This window comes from Rhinolophus sinicus, linkage group LG02, assembly GCF_036562045.2.
Source record: "Rhinolophus sinicus isolate RSC01 linkage group LG02, ASM3656204v1, whole genome shotgun sequence".
Classification (NCBI taxonomy): Eukaryota; Metazoa; Chordata; class Mammalia; order Chiroptera; family Rhinolophidae; genus Rhinolophus; species Rhinolophus sinicus.
In genome coordinates this window covers 81208624-81230760 of record NC_133752.1, presented here as the reverse complement: position 1 = coordinate 81230760, position 22137 = coordinate 81208624, and the positions used below count along the sequence as shown (strand labels likewise).

At 42.5% G+C, this 22137-nt stretch overlaps 1 protein-coding gene across 1 annotated transcript in view; it reads left to right on the top strand.

The window, feature by feature from the left end:
- Positions 1–21919, top strand: part of CCNY (cyclin Y) — a 187417-nt gene extending 165498 nt beyond the window's left edge. Inside the window, exons 8-10 of the mRNA XM_019741707.2 lie at positions 2708–2874; positions 15455–15617; positions 18498–21919. Of these exons, the coding sequence (XP_019597266.1) occupies positions 2708–2874; positions 15455–15617; positions 18498–18614 (447 nt within the window). The 3' untranslated portion in view covers positions 18615–21919. The remainder of the gene's footprint in view (positions 1–2707; positions 2875–15454; positions 15618–18497) is intronic.
- Positions 21920–22137: the final 218 nt, after the last annotated feature.

Genomic DNA, 22137 nt, shown 5'->3' with positions numbered 1-22137 from the left:
GCCTGAAGTGGTCTTGCTGCTTTAATTTTACTTTTTACTGTGCAAGAAACCACTTCAGTTTCCTTCCCATATGTCCTATATAATATTGTAAGCCTAATTCAGGCGCTCAGAAACTCCGAGCTTTGCCTTGTAGTCTCTTCTCCAAACTATTACAAGACTTGAGAACAGAACATACCAGATTTTACTCCTCTCCTTCATCCTCTCTCCAGATGTTAACACATTGCGTACGGTGGGGTTTAAATCCCTCATGAAGATTCTTGTGATCCATAAGCAACGTGTTAAAACAGGAGGGCCTCCCAAGGCTTAGGCCTGGCCCCTGCTTTTCTCTCCCTTTGTCCCTTTCCCCAGGTCATCGGATGCATGCCAGTGGCTTAGTTCTGTTTGTGTGTCATAGACTCTCAAATTTCTATCCCAGTGCTGTTTCCTTTGTGTTCTAGACCTGCATGTGTGGCATCCTCTTGGATGTCTCAGGAGAAAAACGTCCAAAGTCAGACTCACAATCTGCTTTCACTAACCTCTTCCTTCCGGTGCTCCTTGTTTCAGAGGGTGTCACCCATCCAGCTGCATGAGCTGGAAGTCTGGGGTCTCCTACAGCAACCCACCTTCTGTGGCTGTTGGGGTCACTGGAATCTCTGGAATATGACTGCCAGTCTCCACTGTCAGGCCCCCAGTTCAAACGCTTGTCCTCTCCATGACAACTGCTTCAGAATCTCCTGATGCCTCTTCCCATGGGCTGTGCCCCGTTCTCCCCTCTGCTGGCAGAGCCGCCATCGCCCCCCCCGCCCCCCGCCCTCTCCAGAGCAGCCCGACAAGGCACGTAGTGAGTGCTCAGTATTTAGACAGTGAATAGGCCCACCTGTCTGCCCACACCTCTCATTTACCTGTTCTCGTCCTGTGGTCTTTTGTTGTATGATTGTTAGTCTGCTGTTCACATTAGCCTCGACTTCTACTCTTGCGTTCATGTCAGTTAACAAAGTCCTGGCACTCAATCTCTACATTACCCTTTTTCCCAAGAGCTTCCTAACGTGCAGTCTCCGCCCCAGAGTCCCAGTGATGTAGCAACAGGTGTGGATTCTTGCTTTTACCTTTCCTGTCCTATTTATGAGCACTGATAGTATTTAGCTGACGACAATCTATATTTTATTTTATTTGTGTAGTTAACATTTTCCTTCCTGCACATGTCTTTTTAGAAATACTAATAATATTTAAGAATGTACAGACATTATTTGCTATGAATAATTCTAACACTGTATAGATTTCATCTGTTTTAGAAAGCAAGTTCTTAAAAAAAGTATGGATGATTAAATTTTTTTTCTTTCTGATGCAGTAGTTCTAGTTTGTAAATGTGTTTGATAAGCTATAGAGATAATAATGCTGTGGTTCAGAGAAGTATAAAACATACTAATAAACAGATTTTTACTAAGGGAAACTTTAAAAGGCATTCTTACCTTGTGATCCAACAGTGTGGGCTTTGTGAATATTTCTGATGTCTATCCTCCAACTAAATTGTGCCAGGTTATAAATCCTATGTTATTTGGTTTTATTTTCTATCATCAGCTGAAACTATTTCATTTAAAATGGGGTTATTGAATCAAAACCACAGTGAGGTACAACTTCATACCCACTAGAATGATTGTTATTAAAAAAATACAAAATAAGTGTTGGTGACGATGAGGAAAAATTGAAACCCCTGTGCATTGCTGATGGGAAGGTAAATAGTGTAGCTGCTGTAGAAAATAGTATAGTGGTTCCTCCAAAACTTAAATGCAGAATTAACTGTGTATTCCAGCAGTTACACATTTGGGTGCCCAAAGCACCAAAAGCAGGTGTTTGTACAGCAGTGTTCCCGGCATCATTATTCACTATAGCCAAAGGGAGGAAACAACTGAAAAGTCCATCATTGGTAGATAAATTGATAAACAAAATGTGGTCTATACCTACAATGGATTATTATTCAGCCTTAAAAAGGAAGGAAATTCTAACATGCTACAAACTGGATAAACCTTTAGGACATTATGCTAACTGAAATAAGCTAGACACAAAAGGACAACTACCTTATGATTCCACCTATATAAGATACCTAGAATAGTCAAATTCATGGAGGCAAAGTAGAATGATGGTTACCAGGGACTGTGGGGACGGGGAATGGAGCACTGTCGTTTAGTAGGTATAGTGTCAATGTGGGATGATGAGTTCTGGAAGTAGAAATGGACAGTGCCACAGAACTGTACACTTAATGGTTAAGTGGTAAATTTTATATTATGTATATTTTATCAATAAAAATAGGTTTATCAGTACTGCATGTAAATCTACAAATACCTCAAAGTAAAAAAGTTTAATAAAAATACAGATAGAAAAAAATAGGTTTCTTTCACATTCTTTGCTCTGCTTGTTGGAGCATTTGTTGGTTGTTGAATTTGTATCGATATCATAGATAGAGTGAGAAATTAATCTATAGTTCCTGGAATTTGTTCCTGCCTTTGGAGTCTTTTAAGATCCAGCTACATTTGCACAGTCCAGTTATGGAATGTGCTTCAGTGTACATCAGACTATTTGAGTCCTTTAACATAAGTATGATCAGGTAATAAATCCCTGTGTAAAGACTGGTGAAATGGAGTTAAACAATGTTAGAATTTCTTTATGTCTGCTAACATGTGAGAGAAAACAACTCAAATTATTTAGCCCTGGTATTTTCTTGCCTTCCCAGGTATACCTTGAAAGACTTCTAACGTATGCAGAGATAGATATCTGTCCAGCCAACTGGAAGCGCATTGTTCTCGGGGCAATCCTGCTGGCCTCCAAGGTGTGGGACGACCAGGCCGTGTGGAATGTGGATTACTGCCAGATCCTGAAGGACATCACGGTGGAGGACATGTGAGTGTGTGTGTGCTGGGGGGAGAGTGGGCGGGGTCAGCGGGATTGTTTGGCCAGGAGGTCATATCCCTTTTGAATGCTCTGTATACAGACAGCATGAATGAATTTCACTGAATGTTTGTTGTGAGCTGATCCATAATAAGGACGTGGTGGTAGCAAATTATATGAAGAGACCTGTATTTTTCTTCATTGTGGATCATGAGCAGGGACTGGTAACACTTCGTTTTGTGAGGCTGGCTGACTGACCCTGTACTATAGGCACGCCTTCCTTTACCTGCATTAGAAAGGTGCAGAGCACTGCCTTTGCCAGTCTGTGGTGGATTGCATCCCAGCTCTGCATCGCACGGCAGAGTGAATGCCACACACCAGTCTTTTGTGGGCAGCAGCCTAGGTGAAAAGAAGAAGAGCCAAAGTAGTGTTTCTTTTTAGTTTCAGAGAGACAGTTTTCACTGCTTTGTCATGTTTTACAAGTTCAGTTGCTTAAAACCAGTGTTCTGTCCCAGAGGCCTATCGTGTTTCTCGTTGTTAGGGTGGCATGTTCTCTCTCCCCAGCCAGGCTCAAGCCCCCACAGCTCCGTGGAAGGGCCATAAACCTGGCGGTCAGAGAGGGGGTGCTGTGCACCCCATGGCTCTCAGGGCAGCCTTAGGATCTCTCAGATGGTTCAGTTCTCAGATTTAGGTGAAACCTGTTATTAGGAGACCTACGGGCTATTGTCTGGATCTGCGGTGTCTGAGAAGGCGGGAAATAGGTTCAGAGCCTCTTAGGAGGAAGGAGCCGTTTCAGGAAACAATCAGGATGAAGTTACAGCCCCACTGTTCACTGGGGTTAAGAAGGCTGGGGATAAACTTCCGCACCTGCTTGTTTGAGGAAGCTGTAGGCTGGAGGAGGTTCCCAGCTGTGTCCTGACCCACATCCAGGCCCTGGACCCAGGAATCCTGGGGACATTAATCAGGATTTCTCACCAGCCTGGGGTCCCCCTCGCCTCTGGTTACTGGCTTCCTGGGCACCCCCTTTTTGTGGTACCTGTGAAGCACACTTGTGTATGTTCTTAGGTCTTTGTTGGAGAGCCAATCCCTGCTGCAAACTTGTAAAGCTCCTTTCTGTGTTATAAAAAGTAAGAAAAATATAAAGAAGTTTCTGATTACAAGAAAAATAAAATTATTGATTATACCAGAGGTGCCAAAAGATGTATACACATGACTTGTATTCATCTTTTGTTACTGGTATATATTGAGTATTACAATTTTAATACAGTTTTTTCCTTTCTTAAAATGTGTATACATTTTTTTGACACCTTCTGTGTATCAAAATGAAAACAGCTACTAAAATAATTGTCATTCAGGAAAAGGTGAAAGGATTAGAAACTACAAATTAGTAGTCACAGTATTGCCACAGGGATGTGAAAGACCGTTTGGAGAATATAATCAATAATGTTGTAAAGATTTTGTAGGGTGTCAGATGGGCACTTGTCTTATTAGGGAGAACACTTTAGGGACGGTGTAGATGCCTGACCACTGCAGTGTACACCTGAAGCTGAAGCTGAATAATAATGAATGTCAACTGTAATCAAAATACACACGTGCACACACACACACACACACACACATATATTTGATTATAGTTGACATTCAACATTATATTCTCTGTGTGTGTGTGTGTGTGTGTGTGTGTGTATTCATATGTATATGTATGTGTACCCTGTTTCTCCAAAAATAAGACCTAGTCGGACCATCAGCTCTAATGCGTCTTTTGGAGCAAAAATTAATATAAGACCTGGTCTTATAGTAAAATAAGACCAAGTCTTAAATTAATTTTTCCTCCAAAAGATGCATTAGAGCTGATGGTCCAGCTAGGTCTTATTTTTGGGGAAACACGGTATATACATATGTATATATATATATAGTCACGGGGTGTGGAGTACAGCACAGGGAATAGAGTCATTAGAACTGTAACAGCTACATTCGCTATCAGAGGGGTAGTAGACTGGGGGAGGGGTTATCACTTTGTGAGGTGTAAATGTCTAACTATTACATTGTTTTGTACACCTGAAACTAGTAATTGTCATTCAGACCGTAAAGGAAAAGGACATTTGGGTGCAAGGTGTAAGAAATGCTGACTTATTTCCTTTATCAGAGGTTATTCTTTCATCAACTGCCTGTTATCATTTGACTCTGAATTGCATGCCCCAGGCATGACATCAAGGTTGTCCTTTCTCCTTTGTGTAAACTGGATGACGTACAGCTGGCGACTTGGTGTGGGGGGCCGTGCTCAGGTTCTGTAAGAGCAGGCAGAGGACTTCGGCCATGAGCAGCTGTATCTACTTCAATCAAAGAGGAAAATACATCCTGAAGTCAGTGTAGATCTCAGATCTTTTCGTTATTTATATCCCAGCTATTTCCGGAAGGAATGAGATACAAATGAAAATTACAAATACCACAGAATTATGGAAACAAAGGGAACCAAGAAAAATGAAGAATGAAGAGCACTGGGGTGGGGAAGAGATTTCTTTTGTGCTATTATTCTTAATCTACCGTGATTGATTCACCAAAATGCCAGGAAAACCGAACTTTTAGGGAGAGAATCATTCTTTTCTATTGTATGCTATTCTATTCTAAACCTCAAGGAAGTGTTTATAAATTATTTGTCAGGAGTCATTCATTATCCAGTTCATGTATATCTCAATTTGATCCTTTCAACAACCTTTTAACACATGTTCTTACAGACTGGATACTGGCCTAGAGAGGTTAAATAATGCCACAATGAAACCAGCAGGTGGAGAAGTTTATCCTCAGCTCTTTTAACCCTAGTGAACACTATGCAGTAGTTAGAGGGCAATAGAAATGACATGTACCCACCCCCAGGCTCTCCATGGAGATGTTTTAACTAAATGCCTGAAATAGCCATTTTTTAAATTGTCATTTTCTCCTTAAATAAAAAGGTGAGGGGGCAGGCGGTAATAACAGGTAATTTGGAATTCTGAATACTTAGGTTCTATTCATTAAAGGTTTAAATTACCAAGTTAGGAAAAACCAAACCCTTGCCAAAAATATTTATAATAGTAACAGTAATAATAGTAATCATCATCGTCATCATGGTAATATTATATTAATGGCATCGATCCTTTAATGAACAGTTCCTAGCCCCAAAGGAACAATTTTTATGTGTTAATTCAGTTCTCACAGTTTTCCATGAGATACAATAGTCCCTGCTTATCTGAGGTTTCACTTTCTGCAGTTTCAGTTACCTGTGGTCAACTGAGGTCTGAAAATATTAAATGGAAAATTCCATAAATAAACAATTCCTAAGTTTTAAATTGCGTACTGTTCTGAGTAGTGTGGTGAAATCTCAAATCTTCCTGGTTTGTCCTGCCTGGGACGGGAATCATCCCTTTGTCCAGCGTCTCCATGCTATAAATGTACCCCACCCATTAGTCACTTAATAGCCATCTTGCCTATCAAATTGGTTATCAGAGAAAGAGACCACATTCACATAACTTTTATTGTACGTATTGTCATAATTGTTCTATTTTATTATTAGTTACAGTAGTTCCCCCTTATCCACAGGAAAGCCATATGTTCTAAGACCCCCCGTGGATGCCTGAAACCATGGGTAGTACTGAACCCTGTACTATGTTTTCTCCTGTACTGTACGTACATACCTACAATACAGTTTAATTTATAAATTAGGCACAGTAAGAGTAATGACAATAATTATTATTCCATTTTGCATATGAAAATGAGGCACTGAGAAGTTAAGTAAGGTGCCAGGTCACTCGACTACATAGTAACAAAGCCTGAATTTATGTTTCTTCTCTTCTATTCCATATTTTATCCAAAGAAAATTGATATTTTTTTTACTTTGTTTCTGTCCCTTTTCTGGAAGCCATGATGACCGTGCTCCCATCCTCATGCCAGCCCTGGGTGAGCCTTAGCGGTTCATGTAGCATTTGGTGAATGCCGCCAAGTGCCTGTGGCTGGGCAGAGGGAGAATGGATACAGGAAGAGCTTTTGTTCTTCAAAGGTCAGATTATAAACATTTTTTCTAAAGAAACTGGAGTAATGCCTTCTCCATCCCAATCTCTAGGCTTAAGAACAGACTCAGCTCGGGACCTGGGCCAGCAATTTTCTGGGCTCCTCCCCCTTTCCTGGCAGACCTCTGGGGACTGACTGGAGGCCCTGAGTCAGGCCAAGTACAAACTCAGCCAACCGAATTCTGTCCTGTTCAGAGTATTAATTCTGTTTATTTTGAGAGCCACTGTGATCCATATATAATGTGTCTAATCTGTTGGGACATATGAGTATGTATTAACATACTATACAAGCCTGTACATTCTAAGAAAAACCAGTCAAGCAATTGTATATGTGCAAATTTGGGAGGGAATATGCAAAGGATAGAAGGAAGCAGGAATATTTTAGTAGGGGGTGTTAGCCCAAAGGATGCTTTTCCCCCTCATGTTTATATTTCCGGATTCAGTGCAGTCGCACCTCCCATATCTGTTTGGAGGTACAAGCCAGGTGATCACAGCAGCACAGGGCCTCATACATTTTGGCTGCCCATCCCTAGAAGAATTTTGGACGGTTATATATCCTCAATTTATTTGTAAATTAACATCTGAAAAACGATCATCACCAGTTTCAGTATTTGCAAAAGATATCATTTGCACTGTGTTTTAAATGGTGGTATTTTTTAGAATGAAACTTTACCATTTGTGACCACAAGGATAGGCCTAGAGGATTTTATACTAAATGAAATAAGTCAGGCAGAGAAAGACAAATACCGTATGATTTCACTTATTTGTGGAATCTAAAGAACAAAACAAAACAGAACAAACAAAACAGAAACGGACTCACAGCTACAGAGAACATACTGATGGTTGCCAGGTGGGAGGGAGATGGGGGCAGGGTAAAAAAGGTGAAGGGATTAAGAAGTACAAATTGGCAGTTATGAAACAGTCATGCGGATGTAAACTACAGCATAGGGAATATAGTCAATAATATTGTAATCACTATGTATAATGCCAGGTGGGTACTAGACTACTCAGGGGGATCACTTCGTAAATTATATAAATTCCTAATCACTATGCTGTACACCTGAAACTAAAACTAATATAAAATAATATTGAGTGTCAACTGTAATTGGAAAATAAATATACATGTAAAAAATATTGCAAACTTAGCTACTTAAAACAACACACAAAAAAAATGGTCTTTTTTAAAGTATCTGTTGGAGACTAAATTCCATAGTAATATGATACTCACCATCATTCATTCTCCTAAAATTGAAAATTTTGTGTATTTTTTTCTTCTTGAACTCATTATTTCCTTTCTGTTTTCCTCTCACAGAAGTTTATTCCTCAGAATTCTGTGTAACAAAAATGTAGCTATAAGGTAAAACTGGAATGTTACCTTTTCGGAATACAAGATTCTAACTTATTAAAAACTCCTTAGGTGAATTATCATTAATACACAATTGATCAAAACATTATAAACATTATAAAATATAAATTATTAAATATAAAAAGAGTAAAATCTTATGGGAAATATATGTTAATGGAATCAGTAGGGTTGCTTTTTCCTCCATTAGTTCATATTTTTGTGTATGATTATTACTTATTGATAAAATGAAACAAAGTTCAGCATCAGTTTTATTCCCATTTTTCTTTAACATGAGAGTTGAGAGAACGTGTTCATATAAGTAAGTAGACAAATTTCCAAATTTTATTGTAACAGTATCACTCGAGTAAGTCTTTAAATGCTTTTAGAATTATATGCTAAAATCACATAGTCATCTGTGAGTAACAGTTATTTAATGAGTCTACCAACTCCTCCTTCAATTTGTTAAAAGCAAAAATTGGAAACCGCCTAAGTTATTAGCCTGTCATTAGAGTCATTCACTTTTTCAACACCGTATTGAAATAAGTCCCTTCACAGTGAACTTGGTGAGGGTAGGTGAGCGCCCTGCCTTTCCCTCCGAGAGCGTCGGGGAAGAGTAACAGGGAAGGAAGCAGTCAAAAGGAGAACCTCTGCACACTTGGGGTGTTCTGGGCAAGTCAGTTTTAAGAGGAAAATGAAAGTTACAGATCTGGAAATCTATTGCCTAATGCTGTTGTGTTCCCAGGCATGCTTGGAGAAAGTCTGTGTGTGTTGTTAGGAAAAGCATATCCTGGCATGATGACCAGGGCCCCACTGAGCCCTGTAGCACATACCCAGTGTTCGGAGTTGAATTCCTAAGTCCTAACCCTCAGTGCCTCAGAATGGAACTGTATTTGGTGGTGATGTCTTTAAAGAGGTAATTTAGTTAAAATGGAGTCATTAGGGTAGACCCTAATCCAGCATGAGTGGCGTCAGACAGAACAGGCTGTGGGACAGCCGTGTGAGGACATAGAGAGAAGAGAGCCATCTGCAAGCCAAGGAGAGAGGCCTCCGACGAAATCAAACCTGCTGGCACCTTGACCTTGGACTTTCAGCCTCCAGAACTGTTGTTTAAGTCATCCAGTCTGTGGCATTTTATTATAGCAGCCCAGAGACTAATTCAGATTTTGGTACTGGGAAGCTGCTGTGCTATATACCTAAGATGTGGCAGCAGCTTTAGAATTGGAAGAGTTTTGAAGCTCGTGTTAGGAAAAACCTAGATTGCCTTGAAGAGATAGTTGGTAGAAATACGGAGTTAAAGGCAATTCTGGGGGGAGCTGTAGAGGAAGCTGTGTCACCTCAGAGAATATACAAACATTGCTAGAAACACGAGTGTTAAAGGTGGTCTGAAGTGAGGTCTTAGAAATGAGGACCGACACGGGAGGAAAGGCTGTCCCTGTTATAAAGTGGCAAAGAATGTGGCCAAATTGTGTTCTAGTGTTTTGTGGAAAGTAGAACATTTCAGTGAAGAAGTTCAATATTTAGCTGAGGAGATTTCTAAGCAGAGTGTTAAAGACACTGCCTGGTTTCTCCTTGCTGTTTATAGTAAAATGTGAGAAGGGAGATACATTGAAGAAAGAATTGTTAAGCAAGAAGGGACCATAAAGTGAAGATTTAGAAATTCTCAAACTTGTCAGTCTTAGCCTATCTTCTCTGTTGCAAAAACAATGAGGAAGCATGTTCTGAAGAAACACTAAGGGTGAGTGTGGCTCATTGATCCCATCAACCATCTCAGCAGAAATTCTACCTACCAGCTTAAGGGGACAGATACAGGACAAGTGAAGAAAGGCTGTCAGATTTCTGGGATTCCACAGGACTGGCCACTAGACCTGTCAGGCTGTGACGTGTTGTCCTTCAGAAAAAGGGTAGAAGGGTCCCCTAAGGCTGTTAAGAAGTTGGCAGGGAAACTTAGGCCCACAGGGACAGGCCTGGGGCTTGGGTCTGCTTCCCCTTGGCTCCGGGGGTAGGGCTGCTGCTCAGGACCACCATGGCCGAGGGGACACAGAAGGCTGCCACCTCATGGGCTGGATAATAGAGTATCACCCAGAAAGATGAATGTCCAGCCTTACAACTGAATGGTGGAAACCTAGGTAATTTTACTAGTCATTGGCACCCCAATAAATTTTAATCAAAAAATATAAATAAATAAATAAATCATTGAATGGAATTTGCCCATATTAGTTTTCTGACTTGCTTGAGATCCATGATCCTTTTCTAATTTCTGATTTCTGCCTTTTGGAATGGGAATGCCTATTCTGTGTCTGTCTAGCACTGTATTTTGGAAGCAGATAACTTGTCTGGTTTCATAGGTTCACACCTAGAGAGGAATTTTTCCTCAGGATGAATCATTCCCATACCTGATTTAGATGATATTTAGAGGAGATTTTGGACTTGGAGTTGATGCTAAAATGGGTTAAGACTTTGGAGCTGTGGGATGGGGTGAATGTATTTTTCATGTGAGACACATGAATTTTGGGCTAGAAGGCAGTGCGTGAGGGCTGAGTTGTGCCCCCTCAAAATTCATATGTGAAGTCCTAACCCCGGAAATAAGGTCTTTATAAAAAGGTAATTAAGTTAAAAATGAGGTCATTACAATGGATGTTAATCCAATATGTTTGGTGTCCTATAAGAAGAGATTAGGAAACAGACAAAAGGACAAGTCTATTTTGTTATAGCAGCCTAGCAGACTAATACACCCAGTAACCTTTACTGAAAGGGAGTGATACCCGCTGCTTCAAGGAGCAATTCTGGGTGTCTGTTGCTGAACCAAGCTTGTGAAGGTACGTAGTTAGAAGCTCTGACGTTATTTTGTAGCATCAGCATAGAGTCATAGATTTACTGTTGGAATATTTTAAAATGAGTGCTTCATTTAGTCTTTTCCAGTAAAACCCTGTGATCCCCCAGGAATCAGTAGAATTGGACATCACTAAGCTGAATGTCTGAGGAAAAGAAAAATGGCTTCTAGGTACCCTTCTGCGAGGAGAGGAAGCAGAGTGGGATGTCATCGGAAGCTGGAGCTCAGGCCCTTGGCAATGTGTAATCTCGTGTTATCAACTAGTCCTCACTTCTTGGCACAGACAACCTGAGCTTTCCCTTGGAGCTCCTTAGCAGGGAGAGGATTCACAGGCTTCAGATGGAAAGCTCTGTGAAATGTGTTTTCCAGTGCTGTTTGATCTTCCAGGCACCCTTCTGACCCTCTTTTCACACTTCCTTCTGGTCTCACCTGTGTACTAGCATCCTGACATGACCTCCCTGATATTTCTGAGCCCGGGTTTATCTCCAGCTCAGGAATCATCCAACAGCGAGGAACTTGGAGTCCCCACATGTACCTTTAGACAGCAGGGTTCTGGCTGGGAAGTCAGACCCGTGTGGGCATGCAGCTGGGAGCGCAGGCGAGAACATTTTAAGCTGAGTGTCAAGTGAAACTCGTAGGTAGATGCCAGTCAGGTGGACTTCAGATGCAGGATGACCTTCTGCAGACGACAGGGCCAGGGACCTCCTGTCTGTCTCTTAGCAACAGTAAGAGCTCACCCCACACAGGTCAGCTCTGAGCACCTAATGTCAACTGCTGTGGACGATGAAAGGAAAGGGGATGAAATTTAATAGGCAAAAGTACCTATTAGGCAAAAGTAGGGAAAAATGCTGTTAAAACAGTTATAGTTTGGGGTTGGCTGGTTTGTGTTTTGTTTTTGTGATAATCCTAGAAGAGTAATTTTCCTATGTAGACAAAGGAATTCCACATAAGGAGAAGCGAAGAGACTTGTTTAAGTGCTGAGGGCTGATTAGGGACACACGGAGAAACTCAGTCCCTCCACAGATCCCAGTGCCTGGTTTGTTGTGTTTTTTTTTTAATTGTGGTAAAATATACATAGCATAAAATCTATCATTTTAACCACATTTAAGTGTACAATTCTGTGGCAGTAAGTATATTCACATTTTTACACAACCACCACCAACCAGAAACTCTTGGTACTGGGTACAGAAATTGTGTAACCATTAAACACTAAGTCTGCATTTCCCCCTTCTCCCAAACCCTGGTAAGCACCGTGCTGCTTTCTGCCTCTATGAATTTGACTACTCTAGGCACCTCATTGAAGTGGAATCACACAGTATTTGTGTTTTTGTGACTGGCCTATTATTTCACATAGTGTAATGTTCTCAAGCTTCATCCAGGTTTTAGCGTGTGTTAGAATTTCCTTCTTATTTAAGGTCAAAAATATTCCATTCTCTGTACATACCACATTTTGTGTATCCATTCGTCTATCAATAGACACTTGGGTGGCTTCCACCTTTGGTTATTGTGAATAATGCTGCCGTGAATATGGATGTACAAACATCTTTTTGAGTTCCTTGCTTTCGATTCTTTTGGGTATGTATCCAGAAGTGCAATTGCTGGGCTGGTGGCTGGTTTTTGAAGTGGTCCCATTTTTCTAGAAAAGCAGACAGGTTATTAGATGGTGAAAACAACTCCCTACTCTATTTTTTAGGCCCATACGCAAGTTGCTAAATTGCACCAGTTCAATTGGGTTTCTTTACAATGTTGACCTAATATAACAAATATTTCTGGAATGTATTTTTTGTTTATTGATTTGGATTTATTTATTTTAAAGCTTTACATCAGAACTGTTATCCAGTTGAAGGCAGTAAATCCATCAAGCCCATCCCTTCTGCATCACTGTTAGTTTCCTGATGATTCAGTACACAGGTGTCTCTTTAAGATACATGGCTACAGTTTGGAATTTCAAATTTGGGGGAATTACCTTGGTTTTCTAAATCTTTTCTTAGTTTAATAACATAGCAGCTCTAAAATCCCCATTTCCCCCAGAGCGTAAACAGAAACATTCAAGAAAAGCCTGGAGAAAGGCTGTGGTTTTCCCCAAGGAACCCTGGGAACATGCCACCTTGTCCATAGCCTGATTCCTCTTGACTTTAAATCAGAGAGTGTATCCTCAGCACGAGTCATGGGTGTTTACATACCATTTGGGGTGGGATTAACAGACTAGCTCTCTTGTCCTGTGAAAAAGGCAAGGTTTTCTTAGCATTGAGAGAATTAGATCTGCAGTGACACCTTTTGGCCACCACAGGGCAGTCTGTCCTCAGGCAACTCCCAGGTTCACTCAGGAGAGTTCCTTCTAAGCCCATTTGTTCTGGCTCTTTAGGCTGAGTGATATTATTGACATTCTTGTTTTATTAAAATTTTGTCTGGCTTCCAGTATTTCACAAGATGATCTCTGATTAAGTCTCATTTAAATGAGGCAGGAACAACAGTCATTTAAAGTAAAAATCATCCCAAATGAATGAAAGTAATTTAAATTCTATAAAAGTATAAATTTTAGCCAATATATATATGTTTGGGGCTTGTTCATCCTTTCACTAGTCTGTATAGAAACAGCATGCAAGTTATGCTGTTTCTCCAATTAAAAGACCTGAGTATGAGCTCTTGGTTTTTCTATCTGAAGTGCTCAGGCCTTCCGTAGCAACATGCCGACGTTTCTTAATTCCCATTTGCCCAGTAGCTTCTCTCCCTGAAGCCCCCCACCCTCGCTCACTTCCCAGCCTCCCTGCCCCCCTCCTCAGCACTCTGTGCCCTGTTGTCACAGCAGCATGAGACGGGGCACAGTCTCCTGGGTCTTTCATAGCTCAGTGAGGCAGCTCCCCAGCCACAGACTGGGACTCAGGAACATCATGGGTGTGAGCCTTGAAAAAATCAGGGGCCCGCATGCAGGGGTCATTAATGGGGGCTCTGCTCAGGAGTCATGAAGGCTGGGTCAAAGGGGGTCAGTCCTGGCCTGAGGGCCAGAGCTTGTCAGCTTTGTTCCTCTTATAAGCGATGGTGACAGTGTGTCCTGTCCCCCCATGGGCATAGGCGTGGTTTGAGTGGACCCCCACTGCTGGAAACACCCCGCCCCAACTCGTGGTCTCTCCACCAGGGCACCATGCTTGCCAGACTCAGCTCCGCTCTCACTGCTGTGGGAAGCCTTCCCCACTCCCTCAGCCCAGGCTGAGCTTGGTCTGCTCCTTTCACTAACAGTCATCATTGAGCACCAGCTGTATGTCAGTACTGTGCTAGGGGCTGGGCATGTGAGATCAAATGGCATGGTTTCTGGCTATGAGGAGGCAAGTAGGAGGGACCGAGTTACTGCAACAGCTACAGTGGAGTGTGAGACAGGACAGAAATAGTGTGCTGTGGCGGCCCATGCTTCCCCGGGGAGGTGGCGCTAAAACTGGGTGCCCAACGAATAGATCACTGAGGACTTTTCATCCCCCAGGTTGTAACTATCAAGAAATAAACCTAATCTAAAAGATAACTGACACGAGAACGTTCTCAAAGTAGAAGTTTTAAAATGCATCTGGCTAGCCATCATTAGTTTCAATCGAGATGGGAGCAGCTGGCCAGATGCATCTTCACGCCTGTGCCGGCTCCTTTACTGGCCCCTTACAGTGGACTGGTTCCGAGCGTGGCCGGGACCAACAGCATCATCGTCCCCCGGGAGCTTGTCAGAGTGAACATTCTCGGGCCCTCCCCAGGCTGGGGTGGGCTCAGCAGTCTGTCTTAACAAGCCCCCAGGTGATTGGATTTGTGCTCAGGTTTGGGAACTCCTGCTTTCATTCTTCAGACTTGCTGAGTCCTCTGTGGAAGAGGCTGGGGCTGCGAGGTACCCTTTCCCTCCCTGCTTTGCCTGAGGAAGCCCCTCCAGCACTTCCTCCGCTCTCTTCTCCCAGGAGGTGGGGAAGGCATTGAGGCCTCTGGGTCTAGCAGAGGTCTTTTCTCTGGGCAGCTGTCTCGGGCCCTCACTGCTCTCCACTTCACAGCTCTTGACTGCTTCATCTGCCGGGTGTTTGAGCTGATGGTTCCTGCTGAGGTTTGCAGCCAGAGCCTGCTGTGTGTGTGTTAGTCTCAGCGAAACAAATCACCCTGAAGCACTTCCTGGTGGTCATCCCAATTCATCAGCCCTCATCTTTCTGGGCACCCGATCAAGTGGGTTCAGCTTTTAATACCAATTTGGTGTTAAACTGCAACTCTGGTGTCCAACCAGGCAATTAATGAGGTGGCTTTTCTGCCTGGAGGATTCAGTATTCTGGAGTCTTGTGTCCAGCAGCTTGCCTTCACAGGCCATGGAGCTGGTATGACAGCTAAATGTGTGCTATTTTTGTCTTTGCTTTGCAGGAATGAGCTAGAACGACAATTTCTTGAATTGCTCCAGTTCAACATCAATGTTCCCTCCAGTGTTTATGCCAAGTATTATTTTGATCTTCGTTCTCTGGCAGAAGCAAACAACCTGAGCTTCCCCCTGGAGCCCCTGAGCAGGGAGAGGGCTCACAAGCTGGAGGTAAAATGCTCTAACATACTGGTTTTTGGTGCACTTGCTGCAGACGCGCCATCTGGGCACCACTGAAGGGTGTGATCACCATGGTGACTTCTCCACTATGTGTGCTGTAGGGACAGGGTACCCCAGATTTGGAGTTGGTCAGTTAATTTAGTTGATTATACTTTGTACAACCTTATATTTTCAATAACCTTCTTAATATCAGTTTTTATTTAGTATGCATTGATTCTATTTTTTAAATTAAAGATTTTTAAAAATTTTGTTGTTTTAAAAATAAGCCCATAAAAAGGATTTATCAGCATGAGCTTTTGTAAGAAAAAAGATAATAGATGACCCTAATGATTGGGAATCCAAAAAGGATTGATTCTGCTTTTTATTTTTCCAAGTAATTTCCCCACAGTGCAGTTAGATTTCATTGTTTTCCAGACCCCAGCATCCCTGTTAGTCCATTTGATTAGCAAACCCAAGCCCCGTAATGGAAAGCAAGGAGGACAGACCTCATTGAAGTCGCCCTTCCCTGAAGTTCGGTACCTGCTCAGACGTCCTAGCATCTGGCTTGTTTGACGTGCTGTGTGCAGGGTAGAGGGGAAACGAGCACACCAAGAGCCAGGGCAGATACACACTGGCCCTTTCATGAGTGGGGCTGTTTCTCTTTGAGATAAATTAGGGTCTTGCTGTGCATGTGGGAAATAGGATGTAGCTCACATCAGCCTGCATAATAAATCTAGAATAAAACAGTACACTGCTAATTTGTTGTGATGATATTGCATTCAGACCTACACTGTTTGTAAGCTGAGACACCGGCTGGTAGTCTTAGGAAGTTTAAATAAGTGAAAATAATTTGCTTCAAAAAATGATTGCTCTGATGCCCTTCAGGGATCTGATTTTCTCTTCTTTAAATATGCCACCTATATTATTAGGTGTACGAAACATATTTCAAATGAATTCTCAGTGTTACAGCCCACCTGCTATCCTAATGCACCTCTGATTTGGGCGGAGGACGTCCTCAACCCCTGCCTCTTTCCTCTGGTCCACCCTCCCTGCTGCCAGTGGAGTTGCTTTTCTAAAATGCAGTTGTAGATTTTGGAACGTTAACTCTTAAAATCGTTGCTAGTTTTGCATTGCCACAGAAGAACGCCTGAGGCAGCCTGCGTGTGGGTGGCTGTGTCAGCTGGCCTGCCAGGAGCCGTCCCCAAGCCATGCCCGCGTCCACAGCTCACCAGGCCAGCACACGTGGCTGGGATCTCCTGCCCTGCCAAGAAGGGCTCATCTCTCCTGCTAATTTCCTCTCCTCCAAGCACAGCCCTGAAGCCTAGCTCTGACGTCCATCCTCAGTCATGAGTGTCCCTTCAGGGATTCCCTGAAATAGACCCAGTTGCTCAGTACCCTCTGTTTCCAGTACTTTGACCTTACTCTTGTTTTGCTCATGCTTCTGCATATCCTGGCCGGAACTTACACATCCACCCGACATACATTTACATGTATTTATTCAGCACCCTCTGATGCCAGGTGCCGGTTACCGCTCGGCCCTGGGAACTGTCATGAACAAAGCTCAAAGATCCTGCTCGTACAGTGTTTGCATTCTGCTGGGAGGAGACAGACAGTAAACAATAAAAGATAAACGTTTTAAATAAGCATCTTCTAGTATGTTAGCAGGTTAGTAACAAAGAAAGCATAGAACAGGGTAGAGCTGCTGTAGTCAGAGCCTCACTGAGTAGGTGACCTTTGCATGAACACTTGCCCTTGCAGTGCCTCCAGGCTGAAGGATGGCTGCTGCAGAGCCTGTGGTGGGAGCCAGTGGGGAGGCCAGGGAGCAGGGTGGGCAAGGCGCCTGGAAAGCAGGGGGGAGGAGATCAGGGAGTGAAAGGGGAAGCAGGGAGACGAGCTGCAAGGATTACTCCAGAATCCCAGCAAAAGCCAGCAGGATGTGAGCAGGGCACAGGCATGAGAAGCGGACGCTGCTTTTGTGCCGTTTTCCCTTGACTGTGACTCCCTGGCCGGTGGGCACCGTATCTGTCTCCGTAGCCCCAGCCGTCCCTGGTCTTCTGCTTGAATTGCTTCATCATTAGGAATGTCCCCTCCCCCCATCATCTTACAGATGGCAGGTGAATGTGATTGGGAAAAGCTGGCTCAGCCTTTGTCACCTAGCTCTCCCCTGCACGGTGGCAGCCCTGGGAGAGCTCTGGCCGGCTCTGACCTGACTCCAGGGCAGGCCTGGCCCTGCTTTTAGCGGTGGCCCTCCCCCTGGAATCTCTGTCCTCATCAGCAAAATGAGGACGTGACGTTGAATCTCTCTGCATCCCGTGTTTCTGTGTCCCTTCTGGTTTGCTTCTGCAGCCATCGCCTGGAGGTGACGTAAACACTCGGTCACTGCTCTGACTCAGTCTCTGATGAATGATCGCTGCCAAGTACTGAGCTCTGCCCGCGCACGGAGCACGGGGCCCCAGTGCTTCCCAGCCACCTGTTAGGAGGATGCTGTCATTACACCATTTGCACACCAGGGTGCTAAGGACTTAGATGAGGGTCCACACCCAGGCCACACCCCCCGAAGTGGGGACCACCACTGAGCCTAGGGCTGCTGGCTTAAGGCTACACTGTCCTGAAGTTTCCCATTCTGAGATTGTTTTCTCAGACTGTAAACACTTCAGAAACTGTGATTGTGCCCCCGCTTCCCGCGTGTTCCCCCCGGTGACTGGCACACAGGCCTGGGCTGTGGGATGTGAACCACATGGGGCAGGGACTCCTGAGGGAACTTTGTCCACGAGTGTCCTCAGTGCTGAAACAATGCTGCTCACAGCAGCCACTGGTGTCTGATGGGTGAATGGGTGCGGGATGCTTCCAGGGTCTGGTCCTGACCGGAATTGTCTCTCTCCTGCCCCACAGGCCATCTCTCGCCTCTGCGAGGACAAGTACAAGGACCTGAGGAGACCCACGAGGAAGCGGTCAGCGAGTGCTGACAATCTGACTCTGCCGAGGTGGTCGCCGGCCATCATCTCCTAACCGTGGGTGTCCCCACTGGAGGCTGTACCATCCCTCAGTTTCTCTTTCAGTTTGAGAAAAGACAGACTTGGGGTGGTTTTGTTTTGTTTCCTCTTTTTTTGTTTTTTTTTTTTAAATAATCCATAGCTCCATCAGGCTGCCTTGATGACTGCCTCCGAGCTGTGTGGCCCACGCGCACGCAGCAAAGCTTCGAGGGAAGCAAAATCAGTATTCTGGAAATCCGGTTTCACGCCTTTCCCCATCGTCATTAACAACGCTTCCTTCATGGAGGAAGAAGACTTGAACCCTGGAGGAGGGATAAAAGGGAAAGGGAAGTCGTGTAGAGGCGGGGGAAACGGTTAAATGGCACGGCCATTTCCTAAGTCCCCTGTCTGGTTAGCAGGTGAAAAGGACGGGCACACAGTAGGTGACATAGTTGGATGTGCATTAAAGATGAGTGCTGCCTTTATCACCTCTGTCTGGATCGGTCTGTTCCCTAAAACTGCTTGCATTTCTTCTAGCGGCTTTTTTTGCGATGTGGGGGATTTTTGTTGGTTTTTATTCTGTTTTGTTTTTGGTCCCACAGGACAGAGGTTATAGTTTGTACCCACCATGGCACAGACATCCAAATAAATAGTACTGATTGTTTCTTTCTGCACTATTCCTGTGAGCTGTCTCCTGAGCTTTCTTCCACACAAGTGGGACACACTTGTTACACTTCTCTACACCTTTATTTTATACAGTTTTTCTTCAACAATGGCAAAATTAACTTGACTGTAGTGCTGAACCAAAAGTATCCCTTTTCCTCTTTATTCCTCACCGGTCCCTCCACCTCCTCCCCCCCCAAAAAAATTCTAAATAACATGGGTGCTTGTGCCTTCCGATTTTCATGCTGTTGTTTTTTTTTTCCTCTGACCTGAAGTCGTAGTTACAAATCAGTCAGACTTCGTGGGCCGAGGAAACAATGTGCAGTAGAGGGTGTCCTCAGTTGAGATTTTTTTCTGGAGTGCGAGCTGTATTTCTGAAGTTCCTGAGAGGAGCCATTTCTTTGTACTCCCTGCCCAGTTCATGCCTCTACTTCCGCGTCCATTGTTGCAAGCAATATTCCTATCAATTTTTATATGTTTACTTTAAATCAAAGTTAGTATAAATCAAAGTTATTTGTATAAAATTTTTTAAAAATCTAAAATTAAAAAAAACGGGGTGCGGGGGGGACTGGGTATTCCAGTGGGAAGATCATTGAAGGGCAAAATGTTACTATTTAGGTGTTTTTCACAGAATGATTGAATAAAAAAACTGAACTTGCATTTTCATTGTGGGTGCTTAGAGAAGTTGTACAAAATTCAAACTGTGAAGGTTTATGCTTCATTAATTATGACCATACTTTTTTGTTTTCTGACTATCCGTCATTTCCTTATGGGCTAGATAAAAATCTTTTATATCAAGTAAAATAAAAGGGTTAATGATCAAATATCAGTAAATTTGATAGTAAGTCTAAGAATTTGAGTCAATGAAGCATTATATGCTTTGGGTTTTTGCATATTTTCTTGGGTCACAATGACAGATTCTAAGTTTTTTCCTTTTTCAAGTCTCTATGAGGCAAATGGCAGCAGATGCTTTGTTTTACCTTCCTCCTATGTGAGCTTGGGAAACGTTGGAATCTTATGTTATCATTCTTGAGTACCCTAAAATCACACACCTGATCCCCATATATAACTTCTCCCAATGACACATGCTTTGGAAATGGAAGGAATTCAGAAAGTTGAAATCCCAAAAACACCAAGCTAAAAGTGCTAGTCAGGTTTCACTGAAATTTTCTATCATGTGTGAACATAACTGGGACAGAAATACTGTCAAGTTCTTTCTGGCCTAAATTTTCAAAAGCAAACAAACCGAAAAGTTAATTATTTTTCCATTGTAATTGTGTTTATATACTCTGTATGAGTACCAAAATCAGCGTCTCGCTTCAAGTAAGAGTTGGATTTAGAACTTTAGAGACCTAAAAATGTAGAAAATATCATTTTATATTCCCTATTCTATATAGCTTAAAAAGGGACATATTTTCTTAGCCGAATCTGAATACCTCTCGAGCATAAATGAGTTCCTCTTATGTAAAGTATTTTACCGATCCATTTCAGGAAAGAGGTTCTGCTGCGTTTAAAGCAGAAATCTTATTTTTATCCCTTTTATTTGAATGAGAGAGATTTGAAAACTGAATTATGTAAATACTTCAATGCATCTGCTATTATTTTGTGGAGTTTATTAAACTACTTTAAAAAATTGTATAGTCTATTTATTGTATGTATGTACATATAGTCTGATAACTTAAAATTTAAAGTGAATCCCGTAACACCCGACTCAGTCTTTGTTTAGACTATTGAATATTGTTTTAGCCTTGTGCACTGGACTCTACCTCTGTATAGGAAAATTTTCCATATTCATTAATAAGTATTGATCTGTATTAATTGGTTATGTTTCTTGCACTAAGAATTTTTAAAACTGCTGTTAAGTGTAGATTTTACTTTTGCAGAATGAATCACTTGACACATAGGTACATACTTTAGGTTTGTTTTATTTTTCTACATGATGATGAAGATGACATTTTGTTCTCTGGTTTGTTCTAAGTTTGCCAAAAGAAACAACAAACAACCCAACAACAGTACAAGTACAGTACTGCTGATAAATCGTGACTGTAATTTGTTTGCAAGGTGATTCAATGCCCTACAATTAAAGCTGGATTACTCTTTAGGAACACATTGTCTTAGTGTAGTTTTTGAATGCACAATTTTCATCATTAATGAAGGATGAAGAAAACCACACAATTTGTTGAGTTTAATTTTAGATTTGTTTTAAACAAAGTTTAAACACATATCCCAGTGAATTTTTTTTTCGCTTCTGCCTTTTTTTTTTTTTTTTTAACCTGGGAAAAGGGAAAGAAGTCAGGAATTTAAAACCAAATTGGAGGGCAAACTGGGAGATCCTACCAAGATTGAAACATGCTCCCATGCCCTACTGCACGAGATCATAGCCTGGGCCATTGTCTGCTCCGTCCCGGGCTGAATTCACAAGCTCCTTCCTTGGGTATTGGCAGGGGCCTCCCCATCTTGGGGTTTCCCTGGGTTCTGAGAATTTTGATCCTCAGCTGAGCTGCAAAGCAGAACTTTGGGAGTGAGTGATTTCAATCCTTTCTAGCTGCTTTTGGTAACCTCTCACCTGGGGCCGTATTTTTCAGTTTTGAATTTTTTAAACAATAAAGTATCGTTCCCATTTCTGGTTCATTGTAGGTGTTTAATAAATGTTAAATAAATAAATACATAGAACAAATAGTGCCTGCCTTCCTGCTGCCTTTTTTTGGAATATTGATATAAAATTCAACAGGTTTTATGGATGCTGAGTGAAGCAGTTTTTTGCAAGAGCAGTGGAAAATTGTTAGTCCTGTAAGCCTTGAGTGACTCAAAGAAGTATTAAGACCTCTCAGAAACCTCCAGCAATTGAGATGGTTGCATGATAGAGACCTGTTAGAACACTTCACATTTACATTGAT